The sequence below is a fragment of the Osmerus mordax genome, chromosome 14 (assembly GCF_038355195.1).
Source record: "Osmerus mordax isolate fOsmMor3 chromosome 14, fOsmMor3.pri, whole genome shotgun sequence".
Taxonomy (NCBI): domain Eukaryota; kingdom Metazoa; phylum Chordata; class Actinopteri; order Osmeriformes; family Osmeridae; genus Osmerus; species Osmerus mordax.
Window position 1 is genome coordinate 15,611,992 of NC_090063.1, and position 22,013 is coordinate 15,634,004.

The 22,013-nt window shown below is 48.2% G+C and overlaps 1 protein-coding gene across 1 annotated transcript; it reads left to right on the forward strand.

Moving 5' to 3' along the window:
• Positions 1-984: 984 nt before the first annotated feature.
• On the forward strand, positions 985-14,315 carry LOC136956852 (pikachurin). The gene is made up of 23 exons (XM_067250869.1): positions 985-1,090; positions 1,349-1,458; positions 3,312-3,398; positions 3,522-3,548; positions 4,657-4,774; positions 5,871-6,006; positions 6,931-7,097; positions 7,183-7,298; positions 7,381-7,801; positions 8,339-8,439; positions 8,533-8,778; positions 8,962-9,151; positions 9,258-9,383; positions 9,489-9,732; positions 10,001-10,112; positions 10,739-10,855; positions 11,353-11,533; positions 12,698-12,721; positions 12,861-12,936; positions 13,141-13,284; positions 13,374-13,457; positions 13,739-13,842; positions 14,164-14,315. The coding sequence occupies exons 1-23, from the start codon at positions 985-987 to the stop codon at positions 14,313-14,315; spliced, it is 3,189 nt and encodes a 1,062-aa protein (XP_067106970.1).
• Positions 14,316-22,013: the final 7,698 nt, after the last annotated feature.

Genomic DNA, 22,013 nt, shown 5'->3' on the forward strand with positions numbered 1-22,013 from the left:
GTGCAATATGAGAATGCCATCTCCTGTTCCGGCTCCATGTCTATCTTTAAGTGCTTGATATGCACCCAAGGCCAAAATTGTCTTACACAAATGTACTCCTAAAAAGTGGATCGTTTCTATATTTAGAAGGTCTGGTCGGTGCTGAGTGTGATTACATATCACGACCACTTGGTGACGCCCTACTATAACGGAATGACAAGCGATGGCACATTCCACACAAGCTGAAGACAAGAATGTATTGATTTACTTTTTGTATTATAGGCCATAGCAAATACATACTGGTCGGTTGTACGTGTCACAGCAACGTATGAGAATCCTTATTCCTCTATGTTCTGATAGATAGGGCCTTTTTTTTGCTAACCTTGATGATACATTTATTGTAACAGTAACTCACTGCTGGATTTAAATAGAGATTTACCTTAAACCTCAGTTCCACCCCCAGAAAAAGTTTTGATTACAGTAATTACGAAAAATTATTAGGAATAGTTTTATCATCACAACATTTTGACTCCAAGTTACCAAGTCAATCTATCAAAAGATGTTACAGATAGTTAACACAACTCAATGATACGTTGAAAACCACCAGCAGGGCATCAAAAGCTGGCATCCGTTAAATATTCGGTTGACTATCATCCTCTCTCGTAAACAAAACGAGCCAACTGGACACTTGTTGAACGTTCCGAGGTTGTTGTTCCGTAGTTAGGGCAATTATAGAGAATTTGACAAGGCAGTCTCCCACACTTGGTCCGTTGATCACCGTGACGCTTTAAAGATTAAGATTTAAGCGACACGCCCACGCAGACAACTCCCGCCGATTAGCTTCCCCCGGTCCCGGGACACGGGCGTGCTGAAGAGTCTTCTGCTGCTCAAACGCCCGTGCTCCTGCCTGATTGACAGCTGGCTCTTCCCTGCAGTTAACCCGCACCTGCTTAATCCGGGTGGGATGTCCATTTAATCGTGGTGTCTTTCTGATATGTGCAAGAAATGGATGTGATCTTTAAACGAAAAACACGCCTGCCTTTTACTTTGATGGTTTTCACATGCGCGTGGGCGATGACTTCTGCGATTAAACAGAGGACTTATGTCAGAGGTGGGTTTAATTTACGTTTAAGACGAAAAGAAACTCTGATTACATGCTATCAGACATGGGAAAGGCTTGATCGATTTAAATGACAAAATGGGACGCGTAATTGTAGATGTCAACATGATAAAAAGGGGCAAAAGTACTATACAGAATTATTTCCCTTCGGCTTGTGACTCATCTAGCTAGTGAGTTTGGCCAGAACTTTGCTGGGGGTTGTAAACAAACAGAGCGGCCGGAAGCTAACCTGTTGTTACGGTTCTCCAGAGCGACTCAGTCCGCCCCTGGACATCGAGCTGCAGACCATCAACTGCAGCGCGGTCCAGGTCCGGTGGCGGATACCGTGGAGGCACGTCAGCACGGTTACCGGCTACAAGGTAAGACTGACCTGCTCGCGTCACCTCGGTGACACAGACGCTAGGCATAATGCTGCTACCAACATTAACATCTACGTTTTACGTGTTATTTATTTATCAAACGAATTTATCCAGAACTACAGTTTATATTGGCTGAGTAGACTACAGCAAAAAACGAAGGATCAGAAGTGCAAAGTTCTACAGTCAAGGAATGGTCTGTACAATATCTACCAGCACAGAGCAAAATAACCAAATCTCCAAGCAGGCAGACCAGGTAACTAAGAGTCACAGGTGCAGTTATAACTGTTTACCACTACTCTTTTTGATAAGGCACCATGCCACGTCTGAATGTGAAGACTTAACTACATAACTCCACAGCCATAGATAGAGAGAGAGAGAGAAAGAGAGATATAAAGAGAGACAGAAAATGTTCTCAAGGAGATCCTTGTCTTTTTCTGGCATACGTGTTTCCAGTAGAATTGGGCTCCAATCTTATTCCTCCTCCTCTCCAGTCACATTTTAGTTTAGGAGATAACCTCAATGTCGACCCATGGACCCCGAGTTCACCTGTAACTGACCTGTGAACCTTGAGATTTCCTGTACCTGACCCTACAGAGGCTGAGATCTAGACTAGAGGGTGAGGGGGGGGGAGGGGGGGGGAGGAAGAGGGGAAAGAGAAGGTGTGAGTGACAGAGAGAGAGAGTTAGGAAGAGGGGGAGAGAGGGGGGGAGGAAGAAAGGGGGATAGTGCGAGAGAAAAGAGAAAAACAGGGAGAAAGAGAGGTAGCGGTGACGGAAAGGGTGAGAGACAAAAAGAGAGTGAAAGAGAGAGAGAGGGAGAGAGACAGAGAGAAGGAGCAAGGGGTAATGATACAGCCATCTTAGAAGTACTAGCAGCACCATGACGGTAATTCCTGTGGACAGGCGGGAAGACTGGAGGTATTCTTTGATAACAGCTGTTTGGTGTAATTATTCATGGCCTTTGTCTCGTGTCCAGATCCTTCGTCCGTGTAATTCTGCCTTTCAGAGGGTAAGTGACAGTGGTATTGTTCTCTATAACGTGGAAGCAGCGTTCCTTACGACGGTTCGCTAAGCCGTCGTCATTCGTCCTCCATGGAAAACAGGAACGCTTGTTTTGTCACTGAGCTCGGCCCCTTCGCATCAGGGCTCGCGTCACATTGCTGGAGGATGAGCTAAGGGTAAACAAAACACAGGCGTCTGGGGCGCCCCGGGAGCTCACCCGATAAGTGTGTGTACCATGTGGAGTCAGGTGGCTGAGCGGTTAGGGAATCGGGCTAGTAATCAGAAGGTTGCCGGTTCGATTCCCCGGCAGTGGAAATGACGTTGTGTCCTTGGGCAAGGCACTTCACCCTACTTGCCTCGGGGAGAATGTCCCTGTACTTACTGTAAGTCGCTCTGGATAAGAGCGTCTGCTAAATGTCTAAATGAAATAAATGACCATGTAGGCTGAGGTAAATAGGCTGAGGCCTTACCTCAGTGGCCTGGGTTTGAGTCCCGGTCTTGCCCCTGTTCTACATGTGTTCCCCTCTCTCTCTCTCCTTGCGCCTTTCCTGTCAGACTTCACTTGAAAAATACAGTCCAATGATGCATGAAAAATCCTTCTCTCTGCTTGGGTCTCTGGAAAACGTAGTTTAATAATGTGTTCATTTAGCAAAAATGCTTTTATCCTAATCAACGTACATGGAGGTTTTGGAACCTGGTTGCCAATGCTTCACCTCTGAGCTAACCACTCATATCTTTACTTCCTAGCCTGCTTCCAGCCCTGGCGTTACCTTGACCACCGGTCCTCCAACGTTGGTCCCTAGTAAACAAACATGACACCATGAATGTTCTTCTTCGTCTGTGGTTCCGCAGGTGTTCTACACGGTCATGAGGAACGGGCGCCCTGCAAGTTCTGCCCTGGCCGTGAACGTTCCCCTGAGTTTGGACGTGTTGGCTGCGGTGAGTTCTATAAGCACTCTCTCTCTCTCTCTCTCTGCTTCACGACGTGAGGCAATACAAAGAATATTGTTCGCTTTGTTTGGGGATGTACTTACACTGGAATGTTTTTCTGTTCACCCTCAGGTAAAGTTCGATGGACAAACAGCTGTTGTAAGTTCCCGGCTTCACTCTAACAGCTTTGGACTTCAAGTTTTGTTGACTTTCATTCATTATAATTAACGGATATCACTCTTGTGTGTGCTGTGCTGTGTTGTGCGTGCTGTGTTGTGTTGCGGTGTGTGTATGCTGTATGTTGTGTGGTTGTGGGTGCTGTGTTGTGTTGCGGTGTGTTGTGTGGTTGTGGGTGCTGTGTTGTGTTGCGGTGTGTGTATGCTGTATGTTGTGTGTGCTTTGTGGTTGTGGGTGCTGTGTTGTGTTGAGGTGTGTGTATGCTGTATGTTGTGTGGTTGTGGGTGCTGTGTTGTGTTGCGGTGTGTGTATGCTGTATGTTGTGTGTGCTTTGTGGTTGTGGGTGCTGTGTTGTGTTGCGGTGTGTGTATGCTGTATGTTGTGTGGTTGTGGGTGCTGTGTTGTGTTGCGGTGTGTGTATGCTGTATGTTGTGTGTGCTGTGTTGTGTGTGCTGTGTTGTGCATGCTGTGGGTGCTGTGTTGTGTTGCGGTGTGTGTATGCTGTATGTTGTGTGTGCTGTGTTGTGTGTATGCTGTATGTTGTGCATGCTGTGAATGCTGTGTTGTGTTGCGGTGTGTGTATGCTGTATGTTGTGTGTCTGTGTGTGTGTATGCTGTATGTTGTGCATGCTGTGAATGCTGTGTTGTGTTGCGGTGTGTGTATGCTGTATGTTGTGTGTGTCTGTGTGTGTGTATGCTGTATGTTGTGCATGCTGTGGGTGCTGTGTTGTGTTGCGGTGTGTGTATGCTGTATGTTGTGTGTGCTGTGTTGTGTGTGCTGTGTTGTGCATGCTGTGGGTGCTGTGTTGTGTTGCGGTGTGTGTATGCTGTATGTTGTGTGTGTCTGTGTGTGTGTATGCTGTATGTTGTGCATGCTGTGGGTGCTGTGTTGTGTTGCGGTGTGTGTATGCTGTATGTTGTGTGTCTGTGTGTGTGTATGCTGTATGTTGTGCATGCTGTGGGTGCTGTGTTGTGTTGCGGTGTGTGTATGCTGTATGTTGTGCATGCTGTGGGTGCTGTGTTGTGTTGCGGTGTGTGTATGCTGTATGTTGTGTGTGTCTGTGTGTGTGTGTCCTTCTGCCCGTGTCAGGACGTGGAGGTGGGCAGCCTCAGGCCTGGCACCCAGCATGTGTTTAGTGTGGGGGCGTACGGGTGGGCTGGGGAGGGGCGTCCCAGCGTGCCTCGCAGGATCAGAACCTTCGCCCCAGGTCAGACACACCCCATGTTCACCTCGTGTGACTGTAATATGTTACATTATGTGTGTAGATTTATATCATATCAAGGCAGCACTTTCACCCCCAGGTCAGACACACCCCATGTTCACCTTGTATGACTATACATCTACATTGTGTTTATTATTATTCATCATATGGAGTCAGCACCTTCACCCCCAGTTTTTTTTCTTTCTAATCTGTCCTGAATATCCCTTATATACAGTATATATACTGTATATATATTATGAATGAAAATGTCATGTATCGTATTCTGTTCTATACTATTATTGATAAGAACTTGAGCTGTTCAGAAAAGTTGTTTCATATTGATAAGGGAATGCAGTAATTCCCTATTGTAGTAGAATGAATGAGACTCGGGTGTCTTCCTGCGGTGTGTTGGTGTGGCTGTGTTGTTAGTCTCCATGCCCTGCTACCCTGTTGTTAGTCTCCATGCCCTGCTACCCTGTTGTTAGTCTCCATGCCCTGCTACCCTGTGCAGCCATGCTGGTTCACTGCTGAAAGACACGCACATTGAACTGGGAATAATAACCCCAGTCCTCCTGCCCCCTCCATCTCCCACCCCCCTCATCTCCCCTTGTCTCCTTTATCTCTCCCCCCCACCCCCCTCATCTCCCCTTGTCTCCTTTATCTCTCCCCCCCTTATCTCCCCTTGTCTCCTTTATGTCTCTCCCCCCACCCCCCTCATCTCCCCTTGTCTCCTTTATGTCTCTCCCCCCCTCATCTCCCCTTGTCTCCTTTATCTCCCCCCCCCCACCCCCCTTATCTCCCCTTGTCTCCTTTATGTCTCCCCCCCCCACCCCCCTCATCTCCCCTTGTCTCCTTTATCTCTCCCCCCCCCACCCCCCTCATCTCCCCTTGTCTCCTTTATCTCCCCCCCCCTCATCTCCCCTTGTCTCCTTTATCCCCCCCCCCTCATCTCCCCTTGTCTCCTTTATCCCCCCCCCCCCCCTCATCTCCCCTTGTCTCCTTTATCCCCCCCCCCCCCCCCTCATCTCCCCTTGTCTCCTTTATCTCCCCCCCCCTCATCTCCCCTTGTCTCCTTTATCCCCCCCCCCCCCCCCCCAAACAGAGATCTGTATGTCCCCTGCCGTGCCCTCCCAGCCAAGGGTGGTCTCTGTGTCAGACACTGAGATTAAGTTGTCATGGCAACCCGCCGAGAGGGAGGGTGTCCCGTCAGCCCTTGGCTTTCTCGTGTCTCACATCAGGTACGATCCACGCCCCTTGTGTGTCTGTGATACAGTACTGTGTCTGCAGCAAGATATGCCTGGAGGCTCGGAGCCAGTCACATGACCACACGTCGGCTACCAATCAGGTGTGCGTGTGTATGAGGTGGTTGGAGCGTGGTATTTTTAGTTTTTATGAATGTACTGGTCCCAGTCTCAAGAGAAGGGTTAAAAGATTCTTCCACACAGACCTCAGGACTGAGGATATCTCCATGTCCCCTGTCGACCACACACCAGGATCAAGGAGGAAACCAGGATGTGCGTTTGTCCTTCAAACTGAAGTTCCCTCTGGGGCCTTCCCTGAATGTGCTTCTGCTCCAAAGAACCAAGAATGAATCCCACATGAATAAACCACTTTCCTGTCTTGAATAGGGGGGGGGGGGGGTTACAAGTGTGTTTCTGAATACCTAGAGAGAAAGAGAGGGTGAGTGAGTGAGGGGAGAGAGAGAGGGTGTGAGAGAGTGTGAGGGGAGAGAGAAAGAGGGAGAGTGGGACAGAGTGAATAAGTGAGAGATGGAAAGGCATAGAGTGAGGGAGATAAGGGGGTAGGGACAAAAAGAGTGAGTGAGTGAAAGAAAGAGAGGAAATGAGTGAAAGAGTGAGTAAAAAAGAGAGAGAAACCCACACAGCTTCAAGGCGTAAATGTTGCACCTTTATGCCGCCTCTCAGTTCTGTATAATATATACGTATGAACACGGAACGCAGGGTCATTGTGGTACCGGCAGTAAGCCGACAGCAGAAGCAGATCCAGAGCCAAAACGACGTCTCTGTAAAAAGGAGAGCCGGCCTGGAGGGAACACACACACTAGACACGCTCATGAATGACCTCTGATTCCAGATCGCCGGCATGCTCCCCCACAGTGCGGAACCAAGCTATGTGTGTGTGTGTGTCTTCATGTTCTCCAGACCAGGAGTGGACTCCGACTGGACCTCTGTTGAAGATTCAGTGGCCAGCAGCTCTGTGGTTGTGCCTGGTCTGGACCCAGACACCCAGTACCAGTTCGCTGTACAGGCGGTCAACAGCTTCGGCATTAGTCCTCCCAGCACCATCAGCGACCCAGCATGGACCCTCAGTGAGCATTCAGGGTGTTTTGCCGTTACCTTTTGCCTAGTTATTAATCCTCATCAACCCGCATCATCCAGAATGTTCTTTCCTAGGTTCTCAGAATGAAGGCAGTGGCATTGTGGGTCTGGGTTACCCCGGCAACCACAACTTGTCTGAGGAGGAAGCGAGTGACGTTCACGGACTGCGTCATAACGTTCCTCTTCGAGAGGTACAATAGTTTTTCACCTCACAATAGATGTTTTTTTCCCTCCGATAAATATATATTAATTTGACATATTTATGTGTTCCAGACTTTTATCTACTCTAAAGAGACCAGTAGAAGATCTCAACTCAGCTCCAAGACTCACATCTCAGACGCAGGAGGAGAAGAAGAAAATATCTCTTCCCGGGAGGTCAGAAAGACTACAACTCCCAGCAGGACTACAGTCACCGGCCCGATCCTCCTAGCCTCCTCGCCACATCCTGACAAAGTCTCCCTTGTCTCCACCCCGCCATCCAACTCCACCACCAGCCCTTCCTCACCTCCCTCCCCCCTGCTCCCCCGTCCTCCCCCGCCCCCCGCCAGCGCTGGGGGCTGGAGGAGGGGACTCCACGACCTGACCTGCGAGGACACCGTGTGTCCCGCCCACAGCGTGTGTGTTGACGACTTCCAGAGCGGGGGGTCACGCTGCTACTGTGCCCTGGGTCTGGGGGGAGAGGCCTGCTCTGAGGGTGAGACTCTGCTGACAATGTTAACCTCACCTGGTATAACCTGGTGATCAATCTCACCTGGTATAACCTGGTGATCAATCTCACCTGGTATAGCCTGGTGATCTATCTCACCTGGTATAACCTGGTGATCTATCTCACCTGGTATAACCTGGTGATCTATCTCACCTGGTATAGCCTGGTGATCTATCTCACCTGGTATAACCTGGTGATCTATCTCACCTGGTATAGCCTGGTGATCTATCTCACCTGGTATAACCTGGTGATCAATCTCACCTGGTATAACCTGGTGATCTATCTCACCTGGTATAGCCTGGTGATCTATCTCACCTGGTATAACCTGGTGATCTATCTCACCTGGTATAGCCTGGTGATCTATCTCACCTGGTATAGCCTGGTGATCTATCTCATCTTGTATAGCCTGGTCCAGGTGTTCTTCCTTGCTGGGCAGCCATAGGAATTGGTATAGCTCAAAATACCCCCTTTGGAGAAAATCGTCTGTTAAAATACATTATTATTGTTCCATTCTTGGTCCTCCAGTGGTGATGGCGAGCTATCCCAAGTTCCACGGCTTCTCCCACATAGCGTTTGAGCCTCTGAAGAAGTCCTACCACACACTACAGATCACCCTGGACTTCAAGGTAGAACGAGTTGTCTGCTTTAGATGTGTTCTTCTACAGAGTTACTCACTAGAAGGATCCTGAGGATGCTGTGTGTGTGTGTGTGTCCTGCAGGCGGACTCTGACAGCGGGCTGCTTCTGTTCTGTGGGGAGAGTGACCAGGGCGAGGGTGACTACGCCTCGTTGGCGCTCATCCACGGCAGGCTCCACTTCCGGTTCAACTGTGGCACCGGCAGCGGGCACATGGTGAGCGGGCGGCGCGTGACGCTGGGCCGGTGGCACACGGTGTCCGTCGCCAGGGTGGGCGTCACGGGCTGGCTGAGGATGGACAATGACAAGCCCGTCACAGGAAGCTCACAGGTGAGGAGTCAGACGTGCAGGGGAGGAGTCATGCAAGGAGTCAAACTCACAGGTAGGGAGTCAAACTCACAGATTGAGAGTCAAACTCAGGTTGGGAGTCAGACGTGCAGGAGAGGAGTCAAGCAAGGAGTCAAACTCACAGGTTGGGAGTCAAACACATTTCCTCATCTCTGACACCTCCAGGGAGACTACACCAAGATCACCTTCCGAACGCCTCTCTATGTGGGCGGATCCCCCAATGTCTATTGGCTGATCAGGACCACGGGGACCAACCGTGGCTTCCAGGGGTGTATCCAGATGCTCAGCATCAACAACAGGATGATGGACATGAGGCCCTGGCCAATAGGATCGGCTCTGAGCGGAGCGGACGTGGGTGAGTTGGTTTTACGTGTCACGAGACTATCACACACACACAAATACACCCCCCCCCACACACACACACCATGCTACGTTGACTGGCGTGTGTGTGTACCTTGCAGGTGTGTGTAGTGCCAGTGTTTGTGCTGACGTCAGCTGTGCCCACGGTGGAACCTGCGTCACCTGCAGCACCGACGGGTATCTGTGTCTGTGCCCGCTGGGCTTCAGGGGGCGGAGGTGCCAGGATAGTGTGTACCACACACACACACACATACTGTACATGACACACACACACACACAGAGTGACACACACAGTCACACACCAACCCTCCCTCTCGGCGTGGTCCCCTCAGGCTTCCTCCTGGTGGTCCCTCTCTTCAGAGCGTCCGTGCGCTCGTACGCTAGCGCCCCCTGGCCCGGGGGCCCCCGCCACTACTTGTCCTTCCAGGAGCTGGAGGTGGTGTTCCTGCCAGGGGCCCCCGACGGCACGCTGCTCTACAGCCAGGACACAGACACCAGGGACTTCCTGTCCGTCACTCTGGCGGGAGGCCACCCGGAGCTACGCTTCGACTGTGGCTCTGGGACTGCTGTGATCAGGTTAGCTCCGCCCTGGAGAGCCGCAACAGGCACACGAAAGAGGCACACACCCGGGACTAACGGTCCTCACGGTCGATGTTAGTGAACTCTGTTGCATTGTATTGACATGCGAAATAAGTGCCGAAAAGAAAGTAGAAAGCAAAGCGGAAAATCAAGGTTCAGAAGCACATAGATCTGACAGTATTTTGGGGTTTCCGTTATGAAACACTAGTTCAGTATGTGTAGGGCAGAGCCTGACATTAGTAAACTGCTGATTCTGTTTGTGTAGAAGTGAGGCGCCCGTCTCCCTGAACGAGTGGCACGAGCTGCGGGCGTGGAGGACTGGCAGGGCAGGCATCCTCCAGGTGGACACCCAGAGGCCCTCGCATGGCCTGGCAGAGGTAGGGCACTGGTGATCACGGCATGGAATACACACACATGGAATACACACACATGGAATACACACACATGGAATACACACACACGGAATACACACATGGAACACACACATGGAGCACACACACATGGACTACACACACATGGAACACACACACATGGAATACACACACATGGAATACACACACATGGAATACACACACATGGAACACACACATGGAACACACACATGGAACACACACACACATGGAATACACACACATGGAACACACACATGGAACACACACAGATGGAACACACACACATGGAATACACACATGGAACACACACATGGAATACACACACATGGAACACACACACTCCTAGTGTGTAGTGGTTACTGTTAGCCTGCTGGACATAGTCCTACTATGTACGGCAAACTGCTAGCCAGTTGTACTAACAGTGTAAACATATTGCATATCACTTCACCCTACTTGCCTTGGGGGAATATCCCTGTACTTACTGTAAGTCGCTCTGGATAAGAGCGTCTGCTAAATGACTGAATGTAATGAGGAGGGTTACTGCCAGAGGGAGCCAACTGTGGCCATCAGACCTTATGTGTAATTGTGTGTGTGCGCGTGTTGTCCTGCAGGGGGCGTTCACCCAGATCAGATGTGGGGGTCCACTGTTCATTGGGGGCGTCCCTGATCACAGCAGTACTCAGAGCCAAGCTGGTCTCATCCAGCCCTTCACTGGCAGCATTCAGAAGGTACAGCAGCCAACAGGGTTTGCATGGACTGGGTTAGGGTTAGGGTCAAACTCAGTACAACTCGGTGTATTACAGCATAGTTTGCCACAGCATTGCACATCATAGCATAGCACATCATAGCATAGCACATCATAGCATAGCACATCATAGCATAGCACATCATAGCATAGCATAGCACATCATAGCATAGCACATCATAGCATTGCACATCATAGCATAGCACATCATAGCAATGCACATCATAGCATATCATAGCACAGCATAGTAGCTACAGTACAAAACAATAGCACAGTAGCCCACACTATAGTGAACACAAGACACAGTAGGCTACATACCGCATAGAAAAGTACAGGACAGTACAGGCCAGAGCAGTACCTTGTCTATATGACCTCTGGAGGTCACAGTAACCTACAGGAAATTACATCACCGTCAGTGTACGAGCACATTCAGGCCAGAGGCCCGCCCGTGGTGTGTGTGACTCCTGCTGTCTCCGTCAGATCAGCGTGAACGGCCAGAGCCTGCGCCTGCCCCAGGACCTCTCAGCCGGGGTCAACCTGGACAACTCCCTGCACCCCTGCATGGGAAACCCCTGTCTGAACGCAGGCTGGTGCCGGCCCAGAGGCCCTGGGTACAAGTGTGACTGCCCTCTGGGGTACGCGGGGAAACACTGCCAGCAAGGTGACACGTCTGTGTTCCAATAACTTCTACATTTCATATACAGCATGTACTGTATGTGCTGTATATACTGTATGTGCTGTATGTGCGGGGAGTCAGGTGGCTGAGCGGTTAGGGAATCGGGCTAGTAATCTGAAGGTTGCTAGTTCGATTCCCGTCCATGCAAAAGGACTTTGTGTTCTTGGGCAAGGCACTTCACCCTACTTGCCTCGGGGGGAATGTCCCTGTACTTACTGTAAGTCGCTCTGGATAAGAGCGTCTGCTAAATGACTAAATGTAAATGTAATATACTGTATATACAGCATGTACTGCATGTACTGTATGAACTGCATGTAACGCATGCACTGTATGGACTGTATTTCACTGTAGTGTTGCAATGTTTAAATGTAGACTCTTCCCTTGGCTGTAACCACCAAACAAACTGTCAGAACTGCACGTCTGGTCCTTCATCTTCTGCTGTTCTTTCTATATGCACGCTTTTGATAAAAGTGTCTGCCACATGAATTTAAATTCAATGTAAAAATGAAATATGTAGTGAGCGTGTATATATTTATAGATATACTGGTTCTACGTGTATCTGCTGCTTACATCCTCCTCTTCTCTCTTGTCTCCTGTTCCTCCTCTCTATCTCCTCTCCCTCTCTTCCCCTCCTATCTTCTCCTCCTCTCCCTCTCTTCCCCTCCTCCTCTCTATTCCTCTCTATCTCCTCTCCCTCTCTTCCCCTTCTCTCTTCTCCTCCTCTCTATCTCCTCTCCCTCTCTTCCCCTCCTCCTCTCTATTCCTCTCTATCTCCTCTCCCTCTCTTCCCCTCCTCCTCTCTATTCCTCTCTATCTCCTCTCCCTCTCTTCCCCTCCTCCTCTCTATTCCTCTCTATCTCCTCTCCCTCTCTTCTCCTCCTCTCTTCTCGTCCTCTCTATCTCCTCTCCCTCTCTTCTCCTCCTCTCTTCTCGTCCTCTCTATCTCCTCTCCCTCTCTTCTCGTCCTCTCTATCTCCTCTCCCTCTCTTCCCCTCCTCTCTTCTCCTCCTCTCTATCTCCTCCCCCTCTCTTCTCCTCCTCTCCATCTCCTCTCCCTCTCTTCTCCTCCTCTCTATCTCCTCTCCCTCTCTTCTCCTCCTCTCTATCTCCTCTCCCTCTCTCCTCCCCTTTCCTGACCCTGCCCTGCAGAGTGTGGGACATACGGCATGAACTGTGAGTTTGACTGCGCCTGTAGTTGTTAGTGTGTAGTGTTAGTAGTACACTTTAACGTGTTTATCGTGTCTGAATGGTTTTGAGGATCTCTCCCTCCATCTAGTGAACAGTGTGAGTAAGTGCAGGTCTCACTCTCCAGTCACAGAGCCCGTGGCATTGCCCCAGTTTATTGGCCGAAGCTACCTCACTTACGACAAGAAAGACATTTTAAGAAGGTGCTGTTTCTCTTGTTAATACTTTGATTAACACCACTATATGCTTATTGATAATTTGACAGTGTCTCCCTCTCCCTCTCTCACCCCTCTATCTCCGCCTTCTCTCCCCTTTTCCCTCCCTCCCTTTCTCCCCCTCTCTCCCCCTCCCTCCCCCTCTCTCCCCCTCCCTCCCTCCCCCTCTCTCTCCCTCCCTCCCCGTCTCAGGGTGTCAGGCTACAGCACCAGTGTGTTCCTCCGCTTCCGGAGCTTCTCTCAGGATGGACTGTTGCTATGGCGAGGGCACATGCCTCTTAGGGTCAACACTGACTTCATGTCTCTGAGCTTGAAGAGCGGGGCTCTCCTCTTCAGGTAGCCGTGTGTGTGTCTTTGCATGTCATGTTTGTGTGTGTGTGCATATCGTGTGTGTGTCTAACCTGGGTCTCTTCAACCTCCTCTAGCTATAACCTGGGGAGTGGTGTTGCCACGCTGATGGTGAATGGATCCTTCAGCGATGGCCAATGGCATTGGGTCAAAGCAGTCAGGTGCCTTTTGTTACACTAATTACATTTCTGACAGTAAGACCTTCGAGTCACTCGGTAATGGGAATTATCTATCCATGTACGCCACTAATTGTCAGTTAACAAAGATGATTTAACAAAGGGACTTCAGGTGACAACTGTATGGTAACCTGGGTAACCGTGCTAGTCCGTGACAGTGAGTGGGGGGGTGGCTGGTGTGTCGTTGTGAGCAGGGGTGGAACTGCTCTCTCCTGGTCCAGCTGACCAGTCTGATTAGAATTTGCTTTTATGACTATCTCCCCCAGAGAAGGCCAGGTTGGGACGCTGACTGTGGACCAATCAGAGAGCAGCACTGGAAGGTCACCTGGCAACATGAGACAGCTCAACACCAACACCGATCTCTTCCTGGGTCAGTGTAGGGTGATGATGGTGGTGGTGATGATGATGATGATGATGATGGTGATGGTGATGATGATGATGATGATGGTGGTGGTGGTAATGATGATGATGATGATGATGATGGTGATGATGATGATGATGATGGTGGTGGTGGTGGTAATGATGATGATGATGATGGTGGTGGTGGTAATGATGATGATGATGGTGGTGGTAATGATGATGATGATGGTGGTGGTAATGATGATGATGATGATGATGATGATGATGATGATGATGATGATGGTGGTGGTGATGATGATGATGATGATCCTGGTGTTTGGGCTGGTTCCAGGGGGGGTGAAGGAGCGAGTCGTGGATGCGCAGGGCGTGTACATGTGGGGTCTGATGGGCTGTGTGTCTCACCTCAGCCTCTCCCCAACCCACCACCTCTCCCTGCTGGAGGACGCAGCCAGAGGCCGGAACGTCCACACCTGCGGAACCTGAATCCCTCGCCTCTCGTTTCCTCAGGGACTCTTTTACAGGTGGGACTGGAGGATGGGAATGTGTTACAGAGAATCTCTCATAGTATTTATTTATTTTTAGAAAGAACGACAAGCTTTCTTTTGTATGCACACATAGAAGCGGGAAGTGTGGAGCTCTTGGTCTTGGAGTGTGGTTTTGTAAGATATGTTTTTAGCTTAATTTTCATAGCTACAGTACTATTCACAGTGTTGTTCACATTACATCACATATACTATATATGCTAGCTCATATTTAGCTTAGTTTACAAACAAGGTTTAGCTTAGTTTACAAGTCACATTAACCCACTTATACCTTGTATTATGTAAATTCAAATTTCAATAGTGAACATACCCTTTGATATATTATTATGAATGAATATTAGTGTGATGCGTTGTGGATTGTAGGCATGACAACGGGAACAATGCAACGTCGCGAGATATGCCTTTTTAATCGCTAAAATATTAAACTTTCATACCATATCGTACATATCTTTCAAGTCCCAATATTTCCAACTTCTATGAATTGCCACTCATTTGTCATGGGTTGGGTTTGGCTCTTTCTTGGTTTATCTGTTTTCCTCAAATGTGGGTGAGGGGTGCAGACCTGTCGAATTGTCTTCACCGCAGGGGGTCTGCAGGGGGTCTGGTTGGCTACTAGGCCGCACTGAGACTGAAAGGTACGGCATCTGTGACCGTGCTTGTGGCTGACAAACGGGCCCCCTACAGGGCACTCAACTGACTGAACCATCCTGTGAAATTACCACTCGACACCCTCAAAAGAAAGGTGCTCTATAGCAGGGCAGATGCCATTGAAACATTGTGAGAAAACATTGATTGCTTTCTGGAAATCATAAAGGTGATTGTCACTGCGATGTGTGTTCATTTTGTGTCTCTCCTACGCCCCCTGAAAGGCACGTATTCTTTGTTGTGTCAATAGATGGACTACAGGAGGTTATTTTGATACCCTCCTGTCCTCTTTCTACCTCCTCGCAGAACTGCGTTGCTGGCTTAGTTACCTCAGATCTCAAATGAACAATTCAAGACGAAGGTGATGACAGATGAAGACAGTTGGAGGATTAGCTGTGCTGTCAGAAGGGGGCGTCGTCCTTTGCGGGTCAATCAGAGGAGAGCTCAACATTCGTATTTCGCTGAGATGGCTCAACCTCGTCAAGGTGTGTGAGATCTGTCATCTGGTCTCCTGAAGCTACAGGAAGGAGTCTCTACAGATAACCTTCTGATTTAAATCAGCTAGCTAAGAGCTCGTCTTCAGACCACATCTCTGATGAGCGATGAAAAAAATCCTCTGTCAGGAATGCACAGTGTAGAAGACCCCTTGTCACATGCCAAGGGTGAAATACTTTCGATTAAAATTGATTTTTGTATCGGGAAGGTGTGTGACAGGGCTGAGAGAGAGACAGTAGGGGAGAGAGAAGGGACTGACGAGAGAGGATGATGAGAAGATGAGAGACAGTGGGAGACAGAGAAAGTCAAGAAGGGACAATCAAGAAGTAGATGTTTGATTGAAGAGGGTGTAGAACAAGAGAGAGGGAGAGAATGAGAGGGAGTGAGTGAGTGAGTGAGTGAGTGAGGGAGTGAGGGAGTGAGGGAGTGAGGGAGGGAGGGAGGGAGGGAGGGAGGGAGGGAGGGAGGGAGGGAGGGAGGGAGGGAGGGAGGGAGGGAGGGAGGGAGGGAGAAACCCAGGGCAGGAGGGAGAGGGAATCACCAGGAAGAGGATAAGCTCCAGAGGATAAAAACATCCCGTAGGATGCTGGAACTTGGTGGACTCATTGATTGACTGATTGAATAAATAATTGACTCACTGACTAAATAACTGACTAATTTAGTGGCTGACTGTCTGAGTAAATGACTCAGTCAATTATGAGTAATGAGTAAATGACTCATCTCAGTCGGTCTGACTGACTGACCGACTGAGATGAGCGACTTCTAAGCCAGCCCATGAAACAGAGTTTTAGTAACCTTTTATTGTAATTTTTTCCCCCCCTTAGGGTCAATTAGTTCTACAGCATTGGATGTTTACCACCACATACAGCAACAACATCAATAATATATTAAAATACTAAATACAAGCTTAAAAAAAGGAAAAAACACCCTTTCCTATTTACATTTTGTAAATGTATTGCACATGGAACAACTGAAAATGTGAAACTATTTGACAAACAAACAGAGGGAACAGTCAACCTTGATGGCTGCTGAAGTTGTGAACAAGCAGTCAGATCAACTCCAGCCTTCAGCTCTGTCAGCTTTAACCCATGGAAGCAGCTAGCCACTAAAACAGAACTGTCTGTAAAACAAGGATAACATATTTCAGGCCTTGCAGCAGAATTGTATTTACGAGTTCAGCTGCTTTGGAAAACATCGTAAATATGACAGCCTACAGTGTTGCATTCCTACACAAGGTTCACTGAGTGTGTTTGTTCATCAGTGCAGGGTATCAAAGCTTAACATGTTTCGTATCATGTGGTTTGCCCTGTGGTGTCTGCATTGGGGCTGTTGGGGCTGGGCCCACTGTCAATGGAGGCAGTGTTGAAAGAATACCATCCGACTCCATGCTCTTTTTTTACATTTAGTCATTTAGCAGACGCTCTTATCCAGAGTGACTTACAGTAAGTACAGGGACATTCCCCAGAGGCAAGTAGGGTGAAGTGCCTTGGCGAAGCACACGTCATTTTGCACAGCCGGGAATCGAACCGGTAACCTTCTGATTACTGGCTCACCCACCTGACTCCCTGCCTTTTTAAGCTCTCCCTCATTTCCCAACCCTTGTTTCCCAATCCCTGTCTTCCTAAGTAGAGCTTTTGTTCTCCTGGATCATTCACCCCTGGTTTACCCCTTTTTCCCCTCACATTCGAGAAGGTCGTTTTCTATCTACTCAGGCCTCAAACACTCCAGATGTTGCCTACGGTCCCAAGGCTTGATTTTGCATGTGCAGAACTCCTCCACAGTCACCTGCTTGGATCCTGACACATTTACATTGATTGCCTGAACTGCTAATGTCTCTTGGAGAGGAATCATCTCTTACATTATAATTATATTCATTTAGAAGACACTCTCATCCAGGTCTGAATCGGTGAAACTCACTCCTCAAGTATATAACAGGCCACCCGTGTTAATGAAGAGCTAGCTTTTCGTTGACGTAGTGGTCGCGCTTGGCAAGTCAGAGGTGGCGTGTTCGACCCCAGCGAGTAGCGAACATCGCAGAGAAAACAGCATTACATTGCTGTTTTCTGTCCATCATCTGTTTACTCCACCACCGGAAACAGAGCGGTTTGTACGCCTACGGGCAGGCAATCGAACTGATTACAATGCACCTTGCATTGTAATCACTCCTTGTGTCTCCTTGTGTGTGTCTCCTTGCACAGCTGACTGTTGAAATATTTAATAAGGCATAAATTCTACATGCTTGCATAATATCGCAGCTTTAAAAGGTTATAAGACGTTTGTGGAAATAACCCACACAAGAAAGGTTGTGCTAAAGGAGCTATGGATTACTAATGTTCCAGTTAGCATCGCCTTAACTATGTTCCAACATTCCTTTTCCCATTGATAATTTTTTTCAGGACAGTAGCTAATCCACATTAATCCAAAGCGGCCGTCCTTAATAGAAATGACTGCTTGAGCCCCAGTGCTATTAGATAACGCGTTTGCTCCTAATGAGCGATCTGGATTCAACAGGTGTGTGGTGTGTGTGTGTGTGTGTGTGTTTGTGTGTGTGTGTGTGTGTGTGTGTGTGTGTGTGTGTGTGTGTGTGTGTGTGTGTGTGTGTGCTACACTGGAGGTTTGAAGCTAGGCTAGCTTCAATATATTGAACCAAGGCAGTAGATTGAGACAACGATCATCATCACAATGTAGGAACATAGCCTAGGGAGGTTACAACATGTCGATTGAATTGCCATGGGCTTTACGTGTTTACGGGAGTACATTTCTTATGAACATTGACAGTGGACCATCTTTTGCTTACTGAATGCATTATGGCGCGATTAGCCAAATTTGGCCTCTTATACGGTGGCCCTGAAGTGCAAAACACACCCACTAATATGAGTGCATCCCCCAAATGAAAACACTCCCCCCAAAAACGAGTCAACTCCCCTCAAATAAGACAACTTGCTCACCTCCCCCAACACAAAGACACGCTCCCCCAAATGGGAAACGACATTACATTAACTCATGACGTCCGTTTGATCCTATAGGTTGAGCTACCAGCACGCAACCTACTCTGCACCTGCGTCATGCATGCATTCACTGAATTCACAGAAATAGCTTGAACTGAGTTAACAAAATTGTATGTAAAACAAAGAAAATGTAAAATGTTTCGTGTTTTGGAAATAAATCTGTTAATTTAATTTAATTTAAAATGTTGTAAAAAATATTGTGATGCGTATTGTATCGTACACCCAATATCGTGTTACGTATTGTATCGTACACCCAGTATTGTGATACGTATTGTACCGTACACCCAGTATCGTGATACGTATTGTATTGTACAGCCAGTATCATGATACGTACTGTATCGTACACCCAGTATCATGATACGTATCATATCGTGAGCTGAGTGTATCGTTACACCCCTATGAGATACCGCTGGTCCCATAAAATCTGAATTTCCGCGTAGCCGATGTGGATTGGTAAACTCACTCCTCAGGTAGGTGTACAGGCCACCCGCGCCAACAAATAGTTAACTTTGTTTTGGCGTATGGTAAGGAGTTGCGCTCGCGAGTCTTGGGGGAAAGATTGTGAGGATTGACGTGCAGCGCGACTTCCCCCGTGTCACATTAGCATAGACATGTTTACCCCCCCACACCACCACAGAGGTTGGGGTTAGGGTTTGATTGTATGTATGGATTCCCCTCATGTTCTGCGTTTCAATAGCTGTGTGCTCTATTCTCATACATCTCTCTTTTTAGCTTTCTCTCTCTTTTTCTCCCCCCCCCCCCCCCCTCTCGTTGTCCCCCTCTCGTCCCCCCCCCCCCTCTCGACCCCTATCCCAAAGGCAATTCAGAGTTGATCAATTTCCTGGATAATTAACAGTGTGATGATCATTAAAGCACTGATCAATAACCTCTCTTCTCCCTATTCTTGTCCGTGGGACAGATGGGCCACACCACACACACACACACACACACACACACACTTAACACACACACACCACACACATACACACCACACACACACACATACACACCACACACACATACACACCACACACACACACTAAACACACACACACCACACACATACACACCACACACATACACACCACACACATACACACCACACACACACTAAACACACACACACCACACACACACACATACACACATACACAACACACACTAAACACACGTACACACCACAGACACACACATACACACCACACACACACACACACACACACACAGACACACTAAACACACACACACCACACACACACACACCACACACACACACCACACACACACACACACATACACACCACACACACACATACACACCACACACACACACATACACACCACACACACACACACACACACACACACACACTAAACACACATACACAACACACACACACACATACACACCACACACACACCACACACACACACACACACACACACTAAACACACACACACCACACACATACACACCACACACACACACACACCACACACACACACATACACACCACACACACACATACACACCACACACACACATACACACCACACACACACACACTAAACACACACACCACACACATACACACCACACACACTTGCTTTGAACCGGTCACCAGCTTGTATCTGGGGTTTTAGATTCTGTGGGCGGATGGGGGCGGGAGGGGGGTTGGGGGGGGGATCCATCCTGGGACCTGTGGAGACAGGGCTGACAGCAGCTGGGTCAATCTCTGCTACATGACTCAAGTAGGAATGGGAGCAGCTTCACTGAAGAAAACAGGGAGTCAGGTGGCTGAGCGGTGAGGGAGTTGGGCTAGTAATCTGAAGGTTGCCAGTTCGATTCCCGGTCATGACAACTGACGTTGTGTCCCTGGGCAAGGCACTTCACCCTACTTGCCTCGGGGGAATGTCCCTGTACTTACTGTAAGTCGCTCCAGATAAGAGCGTCTGCTAAATGACTAAATGTAAATGTAAAACATGTTTGAAGTGGAAGACCTTCTGTGTTCTAGGCACGTCTGTGTTCCTGGAAGTCCGACCTCTACAGGGGGGTGGCAGTAGAGGAGAGAGAGGTTGTCAGCTGTGGCTCTATTCAGTTTCAAAAGCCTTGGACAATTCCTCTGCTCTGCCTTCACAACAACACACTACCTTTCTGGATGACACACACACACACACACAGGTACGGTAGGTACACAAACACACATAACACAACCAGTATACACGGTATACGTAATCTTTCTTTGTTGTTGGTTGCTTATTGTCTGAGTGGACTGTGTTGGTGTGTGTAGGTTGTGTTGGTGTATGTAGGTTGTGTGTGTGTGTGTGTGTACTGTGTACTGTGTGCATGATGGATGTGTTGATGTGGAGCTTTTCAGCCACCCAACAGGAGATGAAAAGAACATTACAAAAATTATGAACTATTATCTCTGACGTTGGGATGATTTTTCACATGAATCAATATTTCATGGTTTTGTAACACTTTTGGGAACTGTGTGTCAGCATTTGTTTAAAGTGCTGAAAATACAGTGTTTTGGAGGTGGTGGAGTATTGAGGAAAAAAAGAATATGGATTTTGGAGAATGTGTTCAATGAAAGCATTTTGTGTGAAAGCAGTGAACATAAACTTCTGTTTTGTTGACTGTGTGAAGAGTTTGGACAGTGGGACCTAAGTTTTTACCAAGTTTTGTTTGCAATTGTAAAACTTGTAAAACTGTATAACTCTTCACAGGTGAGTAAGTCAGACTCAAACGCTGCCCTTTGATCTAGGAGGGCTTCCTTCAGAGGAGGTGTGTGTGTTGTGTTTTTGTGCGTTTTTGTGTGTGGATGTGTTTTTGTGCGTGTGCATGTGTGTGTGTGTGATGCCTCGAGATCCCTCATGTCCTCCTGAGACAGCCTGTCTGTGAGACACAGCTCCCTGTGTCCACCCCACACCGGGAAAACAAGCCGGCTTTGTTACCGCAGCGATATGTTGCCACAGGGATCAGCTGGTGATCACAACCATGGACCAGCTTTGACCTGCTCCATGGTGACCCACACACACACACATACACCCTGACCGACAACACAACAACAGTGCTTGACTCCTTTTTTTGGTATGGGGGGGATGGGCTGAAAGGGGGGGTGATTATGGTACTCTTTTTAAGAAAAAGATTACCAGATTAAAGTCTCTAAAAAAGTCATGTTCTGTTCTTCGGCTCACAGAACTGAGGACAACTGGCTGGAGATCAGTGAAAGTGCATCAGATAGATGACAGTTGGTGTAGCTAGACGAGAGCTTAAAACATTTTCATTGTATTAATCTTTTTTCTACACAATTTGGAAGTCTACTTAAAATGGACAGATTTTGTATATTCACTTACTTATTGACAACAAGTATGTTCGTATTTCTACTTTGCAAGCATACTTTAAGTATAATATTTTCCCCCGCTTGGCAAAACAGTCTTCCCCGTATTAAAGCCAGACGAAACAAGATGGTGTTTTAAGCAAAGCG

Bases quoted from the DNA above. Each gene is read 5' to 3' on its own strand.
- LOC136956852 (XM_067250869.1), top strand. From the start codon at position 985: ATGGATGTGATCTTTAAACGAAAAACACGCCTGCCTTTTACTTTGATG. The intron at 3,399-3,521 runs GTGAGTTCTATA...GTTCACCCTCAG, and splicing joins GTTTGGACGTGTTGGCTGCG to GTAAAGTTCGATGGACAAAC. The intron at 13,458-13,738 runs GTGCCTTTTGTT...TATCTCCCCCAG, and splicing joins CATTGGGTCAAAGCAGTCAG to AGAAGGCCAGGTTGGGACGC.